Genomic DNA, 20178 nt, shown 5'->3' on the forward strand with positions numbered 1-20178 from the left:
TGCAGATTATGATAAACACATCTCATTTAATGGTCATCCATACTTATTTGCCATAGATGAATGTCTCTCTCTTTTACTATCATTTTTAAATATCAGAGGTGTGTGTGACCCTGGACCACAAAACCAGTCAAAGGTTCTCATTTTTCGAAATAGAGATTCATTCCACTGTTGTATCGTTTTGTAAGGGTATAGGACAACATTTGGCCGAGATTCAACTCAGCCTTTTTAAAACTCAGGAATCTGACGTGTATTACTGTGTCCTGTTGCCCACATATAGACCTACACATACAAATACATAAAGCACACACCACGTATATTGCATCTGCACTAATGGGGTTTAATGTAAAATAAATAAATAAATGTTTTACTTATATTAACTTGACTTTTTTCTTGTTTAGAATAGCAGTTAAATGGACAGTTCAAGCAAAACTGAAAACACTGACCCACATTAAACACAAAAACACTGTACAAAATCTCATAACCAGGATTTAAGATGGAGAATCATAATGTATGATTCATAAACAACTTTACAAAAATATTGATAATATAGAAATAGCCTTTTGATGAAACAAAAATAACGTTTCCTCTTGATGTAAAGCTACACAGGACTCTTAAGTGGGTGGTAACATAGCTAAAGGGAAAGGCAGTGCAGAAGACAAGAACAGCTGTCACTGCTCTAGAAATCTCAACAAACAATGCTGCTGCTTCTCTCTCTGTTCATCTTTTGGGACTATTTTGGTAAGAAATGCACTTGATTTAGTTTTTGTTATTTTACCTAGATGACAAATTATTCATTTTATTTAGAGAATGTTGTTCATTAATTTGGTTGTTGTTTATATTTTAAATGAAATACAAATTTAACATTGTTACAGGTGAAACTTCACCGAATGCCATTGAAGCAGATAACAGCACCATGTTTTTAATGGAGGATGATTATGTTACTTTATCATGTAAATATTCTGGATCAGTAGACAGTTTGCTCTGGTACCACCAAACACCAGGATCCAGTCTAGAGTTTCTATCAATGATTGATGAATCTTCCGAATATGTGACAGAAGCCAATCCACCTCATCCACGTATGTCAATCAAACTTCATAAAGGACAGAATCGTGTTACACTTGAAATATCTTCCACAGCAGTGAGAGATTCTGCAGTGTATTATTGTGCTCTGAGGCCCACAGTAACAGGAAACACATGTACACTGTACAAAAACCTATGAAACCTTCATGCAGCAATTCCTTTGCAGAGTACAGAATTGCAAAAAGCTGCTCTTTATTTAGTAATGCTGTCTTGAGTTTTTTTTCAGTTTGCTACCGCCCTCCCACATTCAGTTACATAAATTTGTATCATTTTAAAGATGAATCAGAAACCAACCACCTAGCAAAATTTGGTCATGTGACAAGATTCAACTTGCCAATATAGACAATCTAAATGAAAATGGAGACAAAGATGATCACAGCATGATTAAATCTAGTAGAAGTGTTATTGCAACGTATTCTCAGTCCATATAATCAATATATTCTTTGTTTTCACCTCCTTGTCTCAACGGCTATCGTGGCCCATGGTTACGACAGTCACCAGGGCCCAGTTTTTCAAAAGTAATCCAGTGGGATTTCGGATGGCGGATTGGATCAAATCTTGAAAATGGGTTTTTCAAAAATAAAAGAGATATTCCGAACTAAGATCAGATCGTGATCGATTTGACATGTGATCTAGATCAAACCTGCCTTCTGAGTTTTTCAAAACTTAAAACTCAGTTTGGGATCTATTTGATAAAAAAACAGGATTATCCTGATCCCATCAGAAGGATGGATTCAGTTGTGATTTTTCTAACAAAATAACATCAGAGGGATTATTTTGAAGTGAATGATCACAAAATCAATGTTTACTGATGATATATAAATCATATAACGATCATCAGCTACAAACCTGGATGGTGAAAGATATGAGTTGCTTCTGAAACGGGAAACCGAAGGGGCAAAAGTACAAATTAAACTGGGTAAAGAACAAATCATGCTTACCCACCTGCAGCAGAAAAAAACTGCAGACGGAGATACATCTCCTAAAGGCAGAGATGGAAAGAGCTGCTTTCTTTCCTGTAAATCATTTTTGACTATTGGATAGTATTATTTTTGTTTTGTTATTTACATTTTTTACAAAAAAAAGGAATGTAAAATGTTTCTGTTTATTACAATTAAAAAAACAATTGCTATTTGGGGCCACCGGTATTTTGCCTACATGTTGTTCTTTGCTAAACCAGTAGGCTACACTGTTGGTTTCATTTAAGACTCTGGTAAACAGGATTTGGTAATCCTGAAATTTGGTATTTAGATCACAGTGATGCAATCCAATGTTTCTTTAAAAAACTGGCATGAAAGTAAAATGGATCACATGATCCTGGATAGCAAAACATAGGATTTCCAAATCCGGATCAATTTGATCCAAATTACATTTTTTGAAAAACTTGAAAAAAAAATTCTTGGTACCCCTCAGAAAAGATACTACATTATTGGATTATAGTGATATTTCAAACTAATTTGTTTCTTTAATTAGTGTCAAACATTTCCAATTTTGTTATCTGTTATTCTGCCTATTTAAACAGAGAAAAGAAGTCACTGTGCTGTTTGGTATCATTGTGTGCACCACACTGAAGATGGACCAGAGAAAGCAAAGGATAGAGTCGTCTGAAAAGCTCAGAAAAAAATAATAAAAAAACATGGTCAATGTGAAGGGTCAAAGACCATCACCAAGCAGCTTGATGTTCCTGTGACAACAGCTGCAAATATTATTAAGTTTAAGGTCCATGGAATTGTAAAATCGACCCCAGATTGAACAGAAGGATAGTGCGAATGGAAGAAAAAGAAACAAGGATAACTGCCAAACAGATACAAGCTGATATCCAACGTGATGGTATGTCAGTTTCTGATGGTACCATCCGTCTCTTTTTGAGCACTGCAAGTACGCTCCATGGAAGAACACCTAGGAAAGAAAAACATAAAAACGCCAGACTTGAATTTGCTCATATTCACATTGACAAGCCACAATCCTTCTGGGAGAATTTCCTTTGGACAGATGAGTCCAAACTGGAGCTTTTTGGCACGTCACATCAGCTCTATGTTCACACACACTATAAAGGTTTTGTTTTAGGGCTGCTTTGCTGCTTATGGCCATGAATCAGTGCAGGGCACAATGACATCTAAGACTATCAAGGCATTCTGGAGCCAAACTTACTGCCCAGTGTCAGAAATTTCTGTCTCAGTCGCAGGTCATGGATCCTCCAGCAGGATAATGACCCCAAAACACAAAGCTAAAATCTCCCGAGAATGAATAAGAACAAAACATTGGACTATTCTGAAGTGGCCTTCTATGACTACTGATCTGAATCCTATCGAACATCTGTGGAAAGAGCTGAAACTTGCAGTCTGGAGAAAGAACCCATAAAACCTGAGTCAGCTGGGGCAGTTTGCTCAAGAAGAGTTGGCCAAACTACCTGTTACATGTGCAGGAGTCTCATTGAGAGCTAAAGAAAATGTTTGCTTGTAGTAATTGGCGCTAAAGGTTGTGCAATAAAAATGATATTTTATGAACAAGGTTCAAGAGGAGCACGAGAAGATAATTCACTCGGCTGGCTTTCAATAAACAATCACAGCAATCATCCTCACAGACTATGAGTAGTCAAGCCACCTCACCAACATTCTCTCGGACGTTTCGCAACATTGTTGCTCATTGGATCAACCCGAATTCAATGCCTCATTACCGAAAACAAAACAGCAAGATTATTGGTCAAATATATGGATTTTACTGCACGTTTGGGTGATGTTATACTGCACTTGGGCAGCGGACCTTCAGATGATTCAATACAAAGACAAAAAGTTTGCTTTCATTTTATCAAAATATTGCGGCTCTGATGATAAACGATTTCATTGTGAAGAGCGACTGGACTCAGTGGAGATCATTCCACACCACCAATAAAGTGTTGTTTTTGTTACACATGGACATTGTTGGTATTCATATTTTTTATTAATACATTGCACAATTTATGTTTACAATTATTTACAATTGTTTTCTTTTAGGAAAGTTGCTGCATCACTGAATCTCTGTGCATTGCAAATCAGTGCATGATAAAGACAGGACACATGTCAGACATATGATGTGTAACTGTGTGCTCATGTTGATCAAAGTCTGAACTATTTGAAAAATAAACTAACAATCAAACATATTATTAATGTATGATCACATTCTTTGTTCTAGTTGATTGAGAACATTCCACCTTGATGTCCATTATATGTGTTGAGTCTTTATCTCTCCAGGTGTGAAACACATCAATATTCATCACCATTGACACTCCCTCACATATGGAAAAGTCATTATATTGTTTTATGTCAACGTTTGTTTAATTATCAATTTGTCTGTTGCTGATAAAACTATTATTTTATTATATTTATTTTATTCATCATTAAATTAATTTTAAAGCCCAGAATCTAGGTGACCATTGACCATGTAAACATGTATTATGGCCAGACACACGCCAGACTTTAGGAGCTCAGAGACTACAGGATGATACAGAATGTTATACAAATTACAATAATAATACTATATTTACATTAAAACACATCTTTACATCTACACTTTTAGCGCTTCACAGCTGTCCCCGTTGATGTCACAGTCTTCAAAGAGAAAAAGGCAGAGATGATCTTTACTGAATGAAGTGAATCCTTTTACTCAGCATGTGATTGATTCCCTTGAGGCTCAATACTGTAAAACATTGAGGAGAAACATCAGATATGATATTAATATACACTCATCTCAGTCATTATCAACATCATGTCAGAATGACTTTATACTTACAAATCATATTAAATTAATCCAAGAGAGAACACAATAAAAGAAAAGCTACAAAAACAGTAAAAAACAGTTATATGACAGTCACTTGAACACAAAAGTGATTCAACTGTAAAAACTAAACTTAAAATGTCTCCCAACAAAGGTAATAAAGTAACTTGTACAAAGTTATTTTCAATAGGTTACTTTTTTGTGTATACAGAATAAAATGACTCCTCAAAATGTCCCTTATAAAGATTATTTTGTTGACTGGAGACTTAAAGGAATATTTCACATAAAAATGAAAAGGACTTCTATGGGAGTCAATCATGACATAAAACAGATTAGCTACATACTGTCGTGTTTATTTGTGTTCAGCACAACAAAGAAATGTATACAGGTTTATAACAACTGGTCACCCAAAAAATTCTTTCAGGATTTACACCTTTTGTCATTCCAAACCTTTATGACTTATTCTGCAGAACACAAAAGAAGATACTTTGAAAAATATTTGTAACCAAAAATGTTGGTCCACATTGTGTTGTCATTAGGGGCCAAGCACTGAAGTGCTATTGCCCCTTCTGATCCTGTTAGTATTACTATTATTCTTAACTAATGGCAGTCTATGGTAGCCCTATGAACCGTACGTAGGAAAATGATTAAATGTGGCACACTCAATACTCATTAGTCACGTGACTACTTATGGATTCTCTAGCACTTACTTTATAGCGCCACAAGCAGTTAAAAAATTCATTTTTCAAACGGGTGTAACTTTTGAACCATTGATCCACAATAATTCTACTCCGCACATGTCATGCACTCCTCACACTCATCGCATTTTCACGTGTTACATTAAGACTCCGCCCATAACAGTAGCGGCCATTTGGAAAAGTACAGTATTGCTTGTTTTCGCTTCTAGTCCTAGAAATTGGCTTAGACTATCTTTAGACTGGGCTGCTGAGACGTGACCAAAAATAATAGTGATTTTTGTTTTTGTTCAAAAGTTATGAAATCACAAACATTTCAAAGTTGACCCAAAAATGTTTTGGTGGCTATATCAGGGCCATTCTTCGATCTATTGGAAAAAGACTTTGTATGCTTCATTGACTCCTAGGACTGGGGGCTTGGCACCGTGGTGGTGCTTGCACTGCTTGTTGGTTTTGTATCCATACAATCATACAATAGAAGTTTATCACTACCAACGGCTTTTGTGTTTTGCATAAGAAAGTAAGGTTGGGTGGACTTATTTGTGTAAACTCACAAATGTAGCTGTTGACATTTATGTAAAAGTTTGTTTAATTTTAAAACGGTGTGTGTTATTCAAACATCTTGTCCAAAAGTGCAGTGAATTTAAAAGTTTTTCTAACACTTTGTTGAATTTAATATTAAAGATTTCTCAACTTTTTACACTGTGGCAGTTGTTTTTAAAAAAACGGTTTATTCAGTAACTCACAGTAATTTCTTTAGTTGACAGTGTGGATCCTTCAGTAGATCAGAGAGCAGCTTCACTCCTGAATCTCCTGGATTATTATGTCTCAGATCCAGATGTGTTAGATGTGAGGGGTTTGATCTCAGAGCTGAAGTCAGAGCAACACAACCTTCAGATCCAATACTGCAGCTACACAGACTGAAGAGAGAAGAACATTAAATTAGAGAACTCAATGACATTTTTACAATAATTTCTAGTATTTTTTCATTTTAATTTATATATATCTTAATAGGCTTTAATAAAAAATATTGAAGTCTCATGATTAATTCTGTATTTACATCAGATGTGTGTTTGGTTCTCACAGTTATTTCTCACAGTAAGAAATGATCAGAATAATCTGAATCAACAGAGAGTCATTGACTGACAGTCAGTGTTGAGTGTTGAGTCTTTATGATCAATAACATTATTTGAAGATGATTCACATGAACTTTTCTTCCATTTACATAATAAAAACATTTAACATGATTGGTTTAAGGATTTTCTTACATTAGTGTCTTCAGTTTACAGTTTGTATTCTTCAGGCCATCAGAGAGCAGCTTCACTCCTGAATCCTTCAGTTCATTGTTACTCAGGTTCAGTTCTGTCAGACTTGAGGAGTTTGATCTGAGAACTGACGCCAGTGATGAACAACTTTCCTCTGTTAGATTACAGACACTCAGACTGAAAGAGAAAAACAACAACAATGAGTTAAAATTTAAGTAATACACTTATAATCCAAACAAATTGATCTCATTAATTTTCAATGAAAGCTTGACAACTTCGATGAGTGACAGTGAACTTTAGCTGCAAACATAAACTGCAAATATACTTGACAGTCACTTTTGATTATTAAAAAAAATTACAATTGAATCGGTAACTCACAGTAGTGTCTGTAGTTGACAGTGTGGATCCTTCAGTAGATCAGAGAGCAGCTTCACTCCTGAATCTTCTGGATTATTGTATCTCAGATCCAGTTGTGTCAGATGTGAGGGGTTTGATCTCAGAGCTGAAGTCAGAGCAACACAACCTTCAGATCCAAAACTGCAGTTACACAACCTAAAGAGATAAGAAAATTAAATTTTTACAATAATATCTACGAATGTTTCATTTTTTTTATATATTTTAATAGGCTGTAAAAAAATATTGTAGTCTCATGATTAATTCTCTATTTAAATCAGATGTGTGTTTGGTTAAAGCGTTTCACAGTTATTTCTCATTGTGAAATGATCAGTGACTGACAGTCACTGTTGAGTCTCTATGATCGACAACATTATATGAAGATGATTCACATGAACTTTTGGAAGGAACTCTAGTGAACTTGATACCAACACACGTTTCACTGTATTTGGGAGTTTTCTTACTGTAGTGTCTTCAGTTTACAGTTTGTATTCTTCAGTCCATCAGAGAGCCGCTTCACTCCTGAATCCTTCAGTTTATTGTTACTCAGGTTCAGTTCTGTCAGACTTGAGGAGTTTGATGTGAGAACTGACGCCAGTGATGAACAACTTTTCTCTGTCAGATTACAGACCCTCAGACTGAGAGAGAAATAACAACACAACATTGTTATCACACTAAGATATAAACACATCAAGAGATAATGTTTGCACAAGAGCTGAAGCAACATCTGCACCTGATAGAGAATTACTGCAAGAACTGAACCCTGACAGACAATTATAAATAAATAAAAGACAAACAAATACGTAAAAAAACAGAGCACGAGAGAGCAACTCTCACTCAATAGATGCAGTGAACAATTCTTTGATGTTTTAAACGATGTCTCTGATCATGTACACAACATTGACTGATAACTGTTACAGTAATATGACTGTTAAATGTTCAGGTGAAATGCAGTTAAATGACTCACTCAGCTGTTCTGGATGCTTTGATCACTGGCAGAAGCCTCAGAAGACATTCATCTGATGGATCATATTTTCTCAGATTAAACTCATCCAGCTTCTCTTCTGAGTTCAGTAACACAAACACCAGAGCCGACCACTGAGCAGAAGAGAGACGGACTCCAGTAAGACTAGACTTATCTCCTCTGTTCACATATGTTTGTACTTCCTGCACTAGAGAATGATCATTGAGTTCATTCAGACAGTGAAACAGATTGATGGATTTCTCTGGAGAGAGATTCTTTCTGATCTTCATCCTAATGTACTCGACTATTTCATGATTACTGTCAGAGTTTCTTCCTGTCTGTGTCATCAGATCTCGTAAGATTGTCTGACTGGACTCCAATGAAAGACCCAGAAGAAATCTGAGGTAAAGATCCAGGTGTCCGTTCTCACTCTGTAAGGCCTTGTCCACTTCATTCTTCAGTAAATCACTCATATTTGATCTCAATCTACTGATGGGTCCTGATGTTTGCTGAAGAAATGACAGAAACACAAATAAAGCAGCGAGAAACTCCTGAACGCTCAGATGCACAAAGCTGAACACCTTCCCCAGGTTCAGTCCAAACCCCTCTCTGAAGATCTGAGTACAAACTCCTGAGTACACTGACGCTTCTCTGACATCAATGTCACACTCTCTCAGATCCTCCTCATAGAAGATCAGGTTCCCTTTCTCCAGCTGTTGAAAAGCCAGTTTTCCCAGTGACTCAAGACTCTTTCTAGTCTGCTGAAGATCTACCTCACATTTCCCATCATACTTTTGGCTCTTCAGTTTGATCTGAAACATCAGGAAGTGTGTGAACATTTGAGTGAGAGTCTTGGGGATCTGTGCTTGACTCTCTGCTTCACTCAACATTCTCTGGAGAACAGTGGCTGAAATCCAGCAGAAGACTGGGATGTGACACATGATGTACAGACTTCTGGATGATTTCATGTGTGTGATGATTCTGTTGGCCAGACTCTCATCATTGATTCTCTTCCTGAAATACTCGTCCTTCTGAGGGTCATTGAATCCTCGTACATCTGTGATCAGATCAACACACTCAGGAGGAATCTGATTGGCTGCTGCTGGTCGAGAGGTGATCCAGATCAGAGCAGAAGGAAGCAGATTCCCCTTGATGAGGTTTGTCAGCAGCACATCCACTGACGCTGATTCTCTGACATCAAACAAACTCGGATTCTTGTAGAAATCTAGAGGAAGACGACACTCATCCAGACCATCAAAGATAAACGCAACTTTATAATCATCAAAGTCTGTTGATCTCAGTTCTTTTGTATCTGTGAAGAACTGATGAAGAAGATCCATCAGACTGATATTTTTCTCTTTGATCAGATTCAGTTCTCTGAAAGGAAGTGGAAATATCATGTGAAGATCTTGATTTGATTTTTCTTCAGTCCAGTCCAGAATGAACTTCTGCACAGAGACTGTTTTTCCAACTCCAGCGACTCCTTTAGTCAGCACACTTCTGACGGGTTTTTTTTGTTCATGTGAGACTTTAAAGATGTCATTACATTTGATTTGTGTTTCTTGTGTCTCTGATCTTCTGGATGCTCTCTCAATCTGTCTCACCTCGTGTTCATTATTGATGTCTTCACTCCCTCCCTCTGTGATGTACAGATCTGTGTAGATCTCATTCACAAGTGTTGAGCTTCCATGAGCTGAGATTCCTTCATTCATTCTCTGGAATTGCTCTTTAAGTCTGGATTTGTGTTTCTTCATGTATACAGGGGCAAATTCTGATAAACAAAGGGAATATAAATAGAAATATATGTATACGATTGGGGAAATCCTTAATTCTAAATGTAAGAACATGTATATTTTTTTTATTCATTTATATTTTCTTATTTTCTTATTTTGCCTAATCTGTTATTTTATTTGACTGAAAAGTTTTTTAAGATTTTGATGATCATGACTGTAATAAACCTCCATAAAAGGGAAGGAAGGAGTCGGGAACCGGCAAACATTTAAACAAAGTTTTAATATAAACAATAACAGCCGGCGGCCCCTCACGGACGACCGCCGGCGAAATAACATAAACACGAACACAAACACAAACAAATATAAATATAAATATAAATATAAATATAAATATAAATATAAATATAAATATAAATATAAATATAAATATAAATATAAATATAAATATAAATATAAATATAAATATAAATATAAATATAAATATAAATATAAATATAAATATGTTCGGGCCCGGTCCTCTCTCTTCGACGGTCCGGTCGCTCGTTCCTTTTATATGCTCCCAATTTCCTACGTGATTCGAGCCCGGTGTGCGCACAGCTGGCACTAATTCACAATTACTCACCGGACTCGAACCACGGTCTCGCCCCGCCTGCTCTACAACAATGACATTAGATGAACACAAAAAGCTTCATGGTTCTATTCTGTGGATTTATTAACTGTAAATGTAATTTCACCAATAATCATCAGTAAATACAGACACTGTGTCTGTTCGTCTGAAGGTAAAGTGATGTGATAGTCACATGACTGAGAGCTCTTACTAGTCTGTAGTTTGTTAGCGAGGTCTGTCTGCTTCATCTTCTTCAGGACGTTCAGTGTGATCTTCAGAAACATCTCTCTGACTCTGATCTGATCTTCATCATCCTCCTCTTCTCTCTCAGAGCATGATGGGTAATCTGGACTCAGTAGACTCCTTAAGATCTTCAGCTCTTTCTTCATCAGAGAGATGAGTTTGTGCTCAAGCTCCTGAAATCATTGTTCAAACACATAATATTATTATGTGTTATTTCATAAGGGCAGGAAATGTCATGAAACTGAAACTTAAAATCAGACCGGGGCAACAGGACAAGATGTGGATGTAGACAAACTATCTAGCACAGGACAACAAACACAATGGAATTGAATAGGAGTGGAACAAAAGAGGCATAAGGAGGGAAACAGTTGAAGGGTGTGACCTGATAATGGGATAATGAATATGCAAACAAGGGGACGGGGCTAAGACGCAAGACAGGAGAGCACAAGGCACAATCAATGGCCAAGTGCTTCCAACACAAACACAAGTGGGGCGAGAAATAACTGCTAGGAAGGCAGAATCATGAAAGTTTTTAATTCTCATTTTCGTTAACATATAGTTTTCTTAATTGCTTAAGTCCCATTTCATGAAAACTCTCCGACTTTCCCTTACACGGCCACCTTGCCCTCCGTTTCCGTCCATCACCCTCATCCCCCCTGGCTGAGCGCTCGAGCCTGTTTACACTGCCCTGACTTACAGATCCCCGTTTTGGCAGCTCCCCAACTGAACTCTAGTAATCTTTTTTTATCCTTGTGAGTGTTTATTAAAGTTGTGAATTATTCCTGCATCTGACTCCAGTGTCTGCCTTAACAGCATCAAATACACATCAGCATTGATAACACACTGAGATCTATGTAAAATCTATATGATCGTGACTTCTTACTGCAATGAATCAGTTTGAACTTAGACATCATGGTTTATGTTCACCAGCAATGATAACAGTTATCTGTGTTAAGCTGCAGTACGACTGCCAGTAAAATAATCTCATGAAACGCCACTTAAACATACAGCTTTGTTTTTAGGTTTATAAAAATATTTTGGGATAAAATCATTTTTGAAAACATAATTTGAAAAAGAGCATCTCTGAACAAACTATGTGAATGAACATGATATTGAATGTAAATCAATTGTATGTACAATAAATTACTGTCAGTTTTACTAAAATACTACAAAATACATTTATTTACAGAAACAATGTAAACATATCCCAAATAAACATTTACATTAAGTACATTAAGTATATGTATAGAAACATTCTGGTGTAAGCTAACACATTTTTTTTATTAAGGCCACCAGACATCTGTGATTTATGTGCATGTGGTGCGAGTTTATTCTAAATTGTATACTTCAGGACCAAGTCTAACTGTATTATATCACACCCCCCCATACATGAATGAATCCGATGATGAATAGTAACAACACAAAGTACATGCACACACACAGGCACCTACCTGGAAAACAGAATCCATGTGCTTCCCTTTGAATGATCCATTTGTTGTGTTACTGTAATTTAATGATAAATGAAATATCTGTTACCATACAGTGAACACATGGATTAATGTGTGTATCTGTCAGTAAAGTGTTCAGTGAATATCTGCAGTAACATCAACAGCACAGACTCAGATCAGAGAATAAAGATGATGAAGTGATTTACTCGTCTAAACCATCAGACTGTTCTCACCTCACATCTGTATCATCACAGTCTCCTGAACTGAAGTTAAGTGGAAGACCCATTGATCCATCACTCTTCATAGACACACAGCTGGGTTTAGGAGATTCTCACGAGTCAAACTAAAACAACATTAAATAGAGTTTACTTTATGTTCAGTGTTATGCATTTTTTAATAAAGAACTATTATTTCACCCATTATTAATAATTTAGATAAATGATAAAAATATATATAAAAATAATTCACAAAAATATATTTTTTAAATGTGTCTAAAAGTTTCATACATTTTCATTCTTATACAACCACAAATAATAAATCAACTTTAAACTGATACCATTTAAATTAAATATGTTGTTAAATAACTCTTACACCAGACCAAAATTTTGCCTTCAATTGTACAAACATATCTAACTATAGACAAACATTTTTCAATTATAATAAAAAGTACTTTTTTTATTAAAATCTTTATGATTATCTCACCCTTCTTTCTCTGTGGAGAGATTCATGATGAACACTCAGTGTCAGAATATAAAGAGTTAATCTCAAACCTGTAAACAAAATACTGATGAGTTATTTTTCATATCAAACATTCTTTCAAATCAGTCATTGACATTGAGCTGCACATTTGATCTTTAAACCGTGAAACTAAATGATCAAAACGTCTCTTTTAATGTTTTGAGTTTATAAACACACTTCCTGATTCCAAAAAATAACACAATATTTCCAACACAGTTCTTCAAGCAATAAACTTAATGTGATGTTAAGAGCAAGACAATATTGAATCTACAGAATAAACATTAGACTATTTATACTTACCGTTTTAGCTGGTTATTTTTTCCTTTTTCTTAAACGAGACTTTACTGTAAAATGGCTCCTGATGTAAAAGTTTGACTTTCACCTGCAGCTACCTTTGGAGGAGGAGGAGCCACCAAACGTTATATTATGTTTTACAACTTTTATAATATAAAATCCATATCAGAAGTGTGCTATAAAAGTGAACCAACATGGGTAAAAAATATTTTGATTACAGCAGATTATAGAAGGAGAAGCATTCTTATTGAAGAAACAAACAAGATACAAAGTGCAAGATTTTGTAACGCTGTTATTAAGTCATAAACGTTTAAATACAGCATATATGTAACTTACAAGAACAAAGCAGCAGAATATCCAATGAAATATTTACAATGTACATGTTGATTTTAAGACACCATCAGATGCAGATGAAATAAACAATACATGTTTTAACAGAATTGTGACAAATTCTGATTACAAATATTCCTAAAGAGACAAATCAAGAGCTTTTTCAAAAATCTAAATATTTTTATTTAAAAAAACACATTCTTTTTAATTGACAGGAGTAAACATCCATTTAAATTGACATTTCACTAAAATTGTACAATATCAATATGCCAAACATTGTTCTAAATGATTGTTATAACATCACTTTCCAGCAAGGAGTCAATGAGAACATTAAGACTTTCTGGTGTAATGCTTCTGGAGCCAATATCCCTGAATCTGATTCACAAAAAAATATCCTAAAAACCCAGATATTCCATTCCATTTTCTACCGCTTATCCGAACTACCTCGGGTCACGGGGAGCCTGCGCCTATCTCAGGAGTCATCGGACATCAAGGCAGGATACACCCTGGATGGAGTGCCAACCCATCGCAGGGCACACACACTCACTGATTCACTCATTCATATGAATGATTATTTAATAAGACAGACAAACTGTTCTGTAAAGAACCACTGAACAGATTATAAATTGTATAAAGTATAAATTGACTCATGCACTGAAAAAAAATTACGCTGATGTTATTTCTACCAAAAAAGTCTAGTTTACCCTCATGATAAAATGTAAGCACATTTAGATTAATAGTTTTATGTTCTTAACGCCTAAAATAAGTTCTTACCTAGTTCTGTATAATGTCCTCACTATGAAAATCAGGTCTCCCAAGATATTTTAAACATTTGTTCTGAACTAAAATATAAAGCAAATATATAAAAGTCACAAAATTTAACTTTACCAGAACATTCATAAGCCAATACAATTGGTGCTAAAACAAGTGGAAGAACAGATTGAGATGATTGAGATTGTCGGGACAAACATAACACCAGAAACCGAGGAGGCTGTGTGAACTGTTGGATAACAAGGTCTTCTTTAAAACAGGTTAGTGCATTATAGGCAGTGTTGGGTAAGTTACTCTGAAAAAGTAATTAATTACTAGTTACTCATTACATATTCAATAGTGTAATTAGATACTGTCCAAATTACTCTGTCCAAAAAGTATTTAGTTACTCATTACTAATTACTTTCTATATCCTACATTGACCTTGATTAGATAAGTGATTCAAGGATAGACATGAAATGGCTTATTAAATTCATTCAAATAAATAATATTAACTGACCAAAGTATTACAAATGTGAGCACAGATTTTAAAGTAAGACTTTGAATTTTGATGTCAATTACACTGTTGCACACGCATATATTTCACAAAGTATTTAGTTTAAGTACATCAAAAGTAACTGTAATTAAATTACACAAAACATATGAGTAATCCCTTACTTTACTTTTTCAAGGGAAAAGTAATTAAAATACAGTAACTAATTACTTAGTAACTAGTTACACCCAACACTGATTATAGGCATGTTTTGGGACTTGCTCTGATTGTTTCACTGTCTTGAGTTACAGGGTAGCTGGAAGCATTTTTGCCTACCTTTTGAGCTTGAGAGGTAAACAATAATATAATTGATGTCAGGTTTAATTATTTGTCAGAAATGTGTTGCTTTATTGTGGCCTATACATTGATTTTACAAATGTGGCCCCAGTGTGTTTTTCTTTACAAACATTTATGAAGCTACACTATTATGCTGTCCACAGTATTACTCTTACATTTCGCAGACCCTTTTATCCAAACGTATATCCCGGGGGAGACGGAGGGGATATGAACCCCTCCATTCAAGTGTTGCACCCCAAAGTCATTTAAAAAATGATTGTCATTGTCGAGTTCCCACTCCTCTCCTCAAGTTGGTTTGGCCCATGCTATGGCAAGCCGAATTAGCTTTTAATCATTCTCAGGATATTTTGATATCAAGAATAGAATTTCTTCTATTAACAATTGCTATCTTTGATATCGATAATTACATTTTCACTAGTAAAAACTTAATTCTTGATATCTATAATTGCATTTTTACTAGTTAAATATCACAACTGCCATTCAAATATCAATAATACATTTCTTACATCTTAAAATCTTATTTCAGATGTCATATAATTCTTACTAGTGAAAACCACAATTCTTGTTTCAAAAATTCATATCCTGTAAATGATTAAATGCTATTTTAGCTTGTATATAGCCTGGTAGTACAACGACAGTTGCAACAAATCGGAATTTAGCCCTTTGGCACATAAACACAATAAAATGGCTGGCAGCAGACCAAATTAGTCTCGACTCCCTAGTCGGGATTTTCAACTCCAGTCCGTGCACGCTGTTATCAAGTCATAAACGTTTAAATACAGCATATATGTAACAATACGGACAATGTATATGAACACAAGCAATCATTACATAGTATAAAGAAGAGGCCATTATCATTTCTTAGTATAACACACATTTTAGACCGCCCCTAGAAGCCATGTTAGCACCCTGAATCTTAGTGCAAAGCAAAACGTGATTGGTTTAAGATAGAACATGGCGTAGATAGTGGGTGGAGTCCACCTATTTGTGGATTGTGCACCGATTTGACGTTAGAAAAGTTCCAAAATCCACAAATGCACAGAGAGCCATCCACAAATGTGTGCACTGATCCACAAATGTGTGCACTGATCCACAAATACGTGCACTGATCCACAAATGTGTGCACTGATCCACAAATGAGTGCACTGATCCACAAATACGTGCACTGATCCACAAATGCGTGCACTGATCCACAAATGCGTGCAGTGATCCACAAATACGTGCACTGATCCACAAATGCGTGCACTGATCCACAAATACGTGCACTGATCCACAAATGCGTGCAGTGATCCACAAATACGTGCACTGATCCACAAATACGTGCACTGATCCACAAATGCGTGCACTGATCCACAAATACGTGCACTGATCCACAAATGCGTGCACTGATCCACAAATACGTGCACTGATCCACAAATGCGTGAACTGATCCACAAATGTGTGCACTGATCCACAAATACGTGCACTGATCCACAAATGCGTGCACTGATCCACAAATGCGTGCACTGATCCACAAATGTGTGCACTGATCCACAAATGTGTGCACTGATCCACAAATGTGCAGAAAGCATTCCACAAATGTGAAGAAGCTGATCTACAAATAAATATCATTGAAATACATTTGTAAATAATTTTTATATGCAAATCTCATTTTATTTATTTGTGAATTCCATTTATTTCTGTGGAACATCTAAGATGTATTTATGGTTTGCTTTTTGACCATATGTGGATTTAAAAAATGTTTGTGAAATTGTCTATATTTATTTGTGAATCGTAGTTTATTTATTCAGAATAATTAAACAAATCTGATCCCATATAGAAACAATTCTAATTAAATAAAACAAATATGGACGTCAAGAATGTTTTTGTTTGAAACTATTTTCACATTACAAGACATGTGAAGTTCATGAATAATTAAAAATGAGAAACAACAACTGTTCACAAGGTACTTTAATGGACGCTGCATTCACACAGGTGACAATGGGCAATACAGAAAGCATTCAGACATTCTGACAAAAACAAAAAGCTTTTATCATCTTAATTTACACATCTAATAATGTAGTCAGATAGAAAATGTTTTGCTAATAGCAGAAAGTCAATGTTTGTGACAAAGAGACTGTTCTGTACTGGATTACTGACTAGAAGTGATAGGAGGATTTTTCTCATCTGACTCAGAATAACTGTATGATGTGTTTAAAGATACTAAAGCAAAACTAAACTGCAATGGTTCAGAGTTCCAGTTTCTGGCAAATTCTAAAACTAATCCACTCTAGATAGTGTTTGAGAGCAAAATATCTGAGAAAATACTTACTGAATCTGTATTTTGGCTAAAACAAATAGCCAAATAATATAATATATTATATTAACATTTACATTTACATGTAGTCATTTAGCAGACGCTTTTATCCAAAGCGACTTACAAGTGGGGTAGATAATGGAAGCAATTAGTTAAGCATTAGTACAACAAAAGCATAAGTGCTATCAGAAAGAAGACTAGTCTCATATAGCCTAACACAGTATACGGAACCATACATTCATACATTTTTTTTTTTTTTTTTAAGAGTAGAGAAGAAAAGAGTAGAGAAGAAAAGAGTCAGAACACATCAGTCAGATGTTGGCGGAAGAGATGAGTTTTCAGGCGTTTCTTAAAGATGGCTACAGAATCTGTAGATCTTGTAGCAGTGGGCAGATCATTCCACATAGGTGGAACAGATCCGGAGAAGGTGAGCAAAAGAGATTTTTTACCTTTATGGGATGGCACCACTAGACGTCGTTCGTTCGTATTAATAATTTAGAACTTGAGATATCAGAGTATTTTATTTGTTATGCTCATAAATGTAAAGTACTGACAATTTCATGAAAACGATCATCTTTATTAAATTTTCATAAAGTGAAGATTTTTAATTATATAAACTTGACCATCACATTCAGGACCTGTGATTTAAGCTTAGTGTTTGGATTCATTGAAACAACAAAACATGTTATCTTGAAATTTCCATATACTGTAGGTTTATATAAATCCCAAGTGTCTTTTTTCTCCTATAAAGCCCAATGTGTTGAGCATTTACAGTAAGTTTTTAGAAAGGTAAACAGCTGTACTATAATGAAATGATGAAAAGATTAGAACACAAAGAAAGTGAACTTAAACCCTTCTTATACAGTTTTTGAAGAAGAGTATTCAGTGTTGTTGTGTTTTCTTATAATGAAGTCTGATGCTCATATGTGCTTGAGGTGGAGTAGATCTGATGAAATGTCTGAATCCAATAATGAGAACTGAAACTTCTGCCTGCAACATCAGAAGAGCAAACAGTGAATACAGAAAGGTAGATACAGATATATCATTCCATCTCATTTACCTTCTTAAAGTTTGCACTAACTATGCCTACTATATCTTACTTACTATTTTTGTACATAATCTGTATGTAGCCCCACCTCATTTTGTCATGCCAATAAAGCACACTAAAATAATATTTTAATAAATAAATATTTTGCACATTGTAGATCCCTAGGCACCATTGTTATTTAATAAAACAAGTATGGACGTCTGGAATGTTTTTGTGTGAAACTCTTTCCACATTAAAAGACATGTAAATATCATGAATGATTCAAAATGAGAAACAACAACTGTTCACAAGGTGCTTTATCAGTGTTGATGGACGCTGCATTCAGAGAGTTGGCAATGGACAATATAGAAAGTATTCAGGTATTCTTACGAAAAAAAAGCTTATATCATCTTAATTTACACATCTATAAATGAAGTCAGAAAGAAAATGTTTGTGAACGGTTGTAACAGAGAGACGGTACTGTACCTGTCAAGCTACTTATGGTCTCCACACATCGATCTTCCCTCTAACTCGAAAGGAGCATATAGTCAACAACGGACACAAGGATCATCTCAAAATGGCTTTACTTTGAATCTTGAATAAACTTGTTACAATTTTCACTGGTTTGCAGTTTGTTACTATCCTTCCATTTCACATGTGATTTGTGCAGCTTCCCAACAGGTTATCGCAGCTTGATTAAAATTGTCACATTAATCTGTCTTTCAGTAACAATAATTCATTTAAAATACTTAATAAATTACTATTAGGTTGAATTTAAAACAGAATTAAAAAACGTATTTTTCCAAACATTGAACATGCATTAACATGTATACACAATAAGTTTTCAAGTATACTTAATAATACACACATAGGCGTAAATCCCGGGGGGGACGGAGGGGACATGTCCCCCTCTATCGAGAGTTGTCCCCCCCCTCGATCAATTAAATTCTTTATTGTCATAAATAAATTGATGTTAATCTAATCTAATTGCGTAATTAGTAGAAAATACAAAAGAAAAAATGCGTTTTAAATTTAGAAACTGTTGAGTTCCCCCTCCCCTGCCTCTCACAATGGTTTGGCCCAATGCCTGCTCTCCACGTTCATCTCACCTGCGCATTGCAAAACACATTCAAGTCAGTTATGCGGCTCAGTTCATCAGTGGCTGTTGAACTCCAGTAAGACTGATATTTTATTCACTTTAAATGAAGTGATTCTCTTTAATGTAGTTGATGCTGATTCATTAATAAATTAGTTGTTTCAGAAAATGCTGATTAACGATGCATTTTCCATGAATCTGCTATGTTAGCGATTTAAACGTTACTTAGCTAGTTAACGTTAGCTTGTTACATAGGACTTCACACACTGACACTAACACGCCGAAGCCGTTTCGCATTCATTGTTATATTTTAAGCGACCTTGCATGATGTGAACATTAACCGCAACACTTAGCCACCGATCCCGCCATTCAGGTCCCGTGTCACACACAGCCGCGAACATACCGGTTACAGTTTTGTGACGTTGGCACTATATCTAGCGTCCACAAAAGGTGCTCAGCGTTCATTCAGATGGAGTGGATCGTTTTCTCAGCATCTATTGTGTGCAGTATGTGCGCGGCGGATAAACTAAACATTCAGTTTACTGAATCTCGGGCGATTCATCATCGAGTATAACACAGAATTTAAGTTTGTTTGGGTACACGAACATGAACAAAG

At 35.4% G+C, this 20178-nt stretch overlaps 1 protein-coding gene and 1 pseudogene across 1 annotated transcript; both read right to left on the bottom strand.

The window, feature by feature from the left end:
- LOC130416515 (gastrula zinc finger protein XlCGF57.1-like) overlaps positions 1 to 20178 on the bottom strand; it is a 78303-nt pseudogene that overhangs the window by 54915 nt on the left and 3210 nt on the right.
- On the bottom strand, positions 934 to 12909 carry LOC130415670 (NLR family CARD domain-containing protein 3-like). Its single transcript, XM_056741532.1, has 9 exons — positions 12884 to 12909; positions 12415 to 12495; positions 12270 to 12327; positions 10696 to 10906; positions 8154 to 9921; positions 7651 to 7824; positions 6853 to 6970; positions 6275 to 6324; positions 934 to 1009 (listed from the first exon to the last, which is right to left on the bottom strand). The coding sequence occupies exons 1-9, from the start codon at positions 12907 to 12909 to the stop codon at positions 934 to 936; spliced, it is 2562 nt and encodes an 853-aa protein (XP_056597510.1).

The sequence above is a fragment of the Triplophysa dalaica genome, chromosome 3, assembly GCF_015846415.1.
Source record: "Triplophysa dalaica isolate WHDGS20190420 chromosome 3, ASM1584641v1, whole genome shotgun sequence".
NCBI classification, from domain to species: domain Eukaryota; kingdom Metazoa; phylum Chordata; class Actinopteri; order Cypriniformes; family Nemacheilidae; genus Triplophysa; species Triplophysa dalaica.

Coding starts and splice junctions, on each gene's coding strand:
- LOC130415670 (XM_056741532.1), bottom strand. CDS start 12,909: ATGAATCTCTCCACAGAGAAAGAAGG. Junction 12,496..12,883: donor CTCTCCACAGAGAAAGAAGG/GTGAGATAATCA, acceptor TCCTAAACCCAG/CTGTGTGTCTATGAAGAGTG. Junction 9,922..10,695: donor CAAACTACAGACTAGTAAGA/GCTCTCAGTCAT, acceptor TTTGTTTATCAG/AATTTGCCCCTGTATACATG.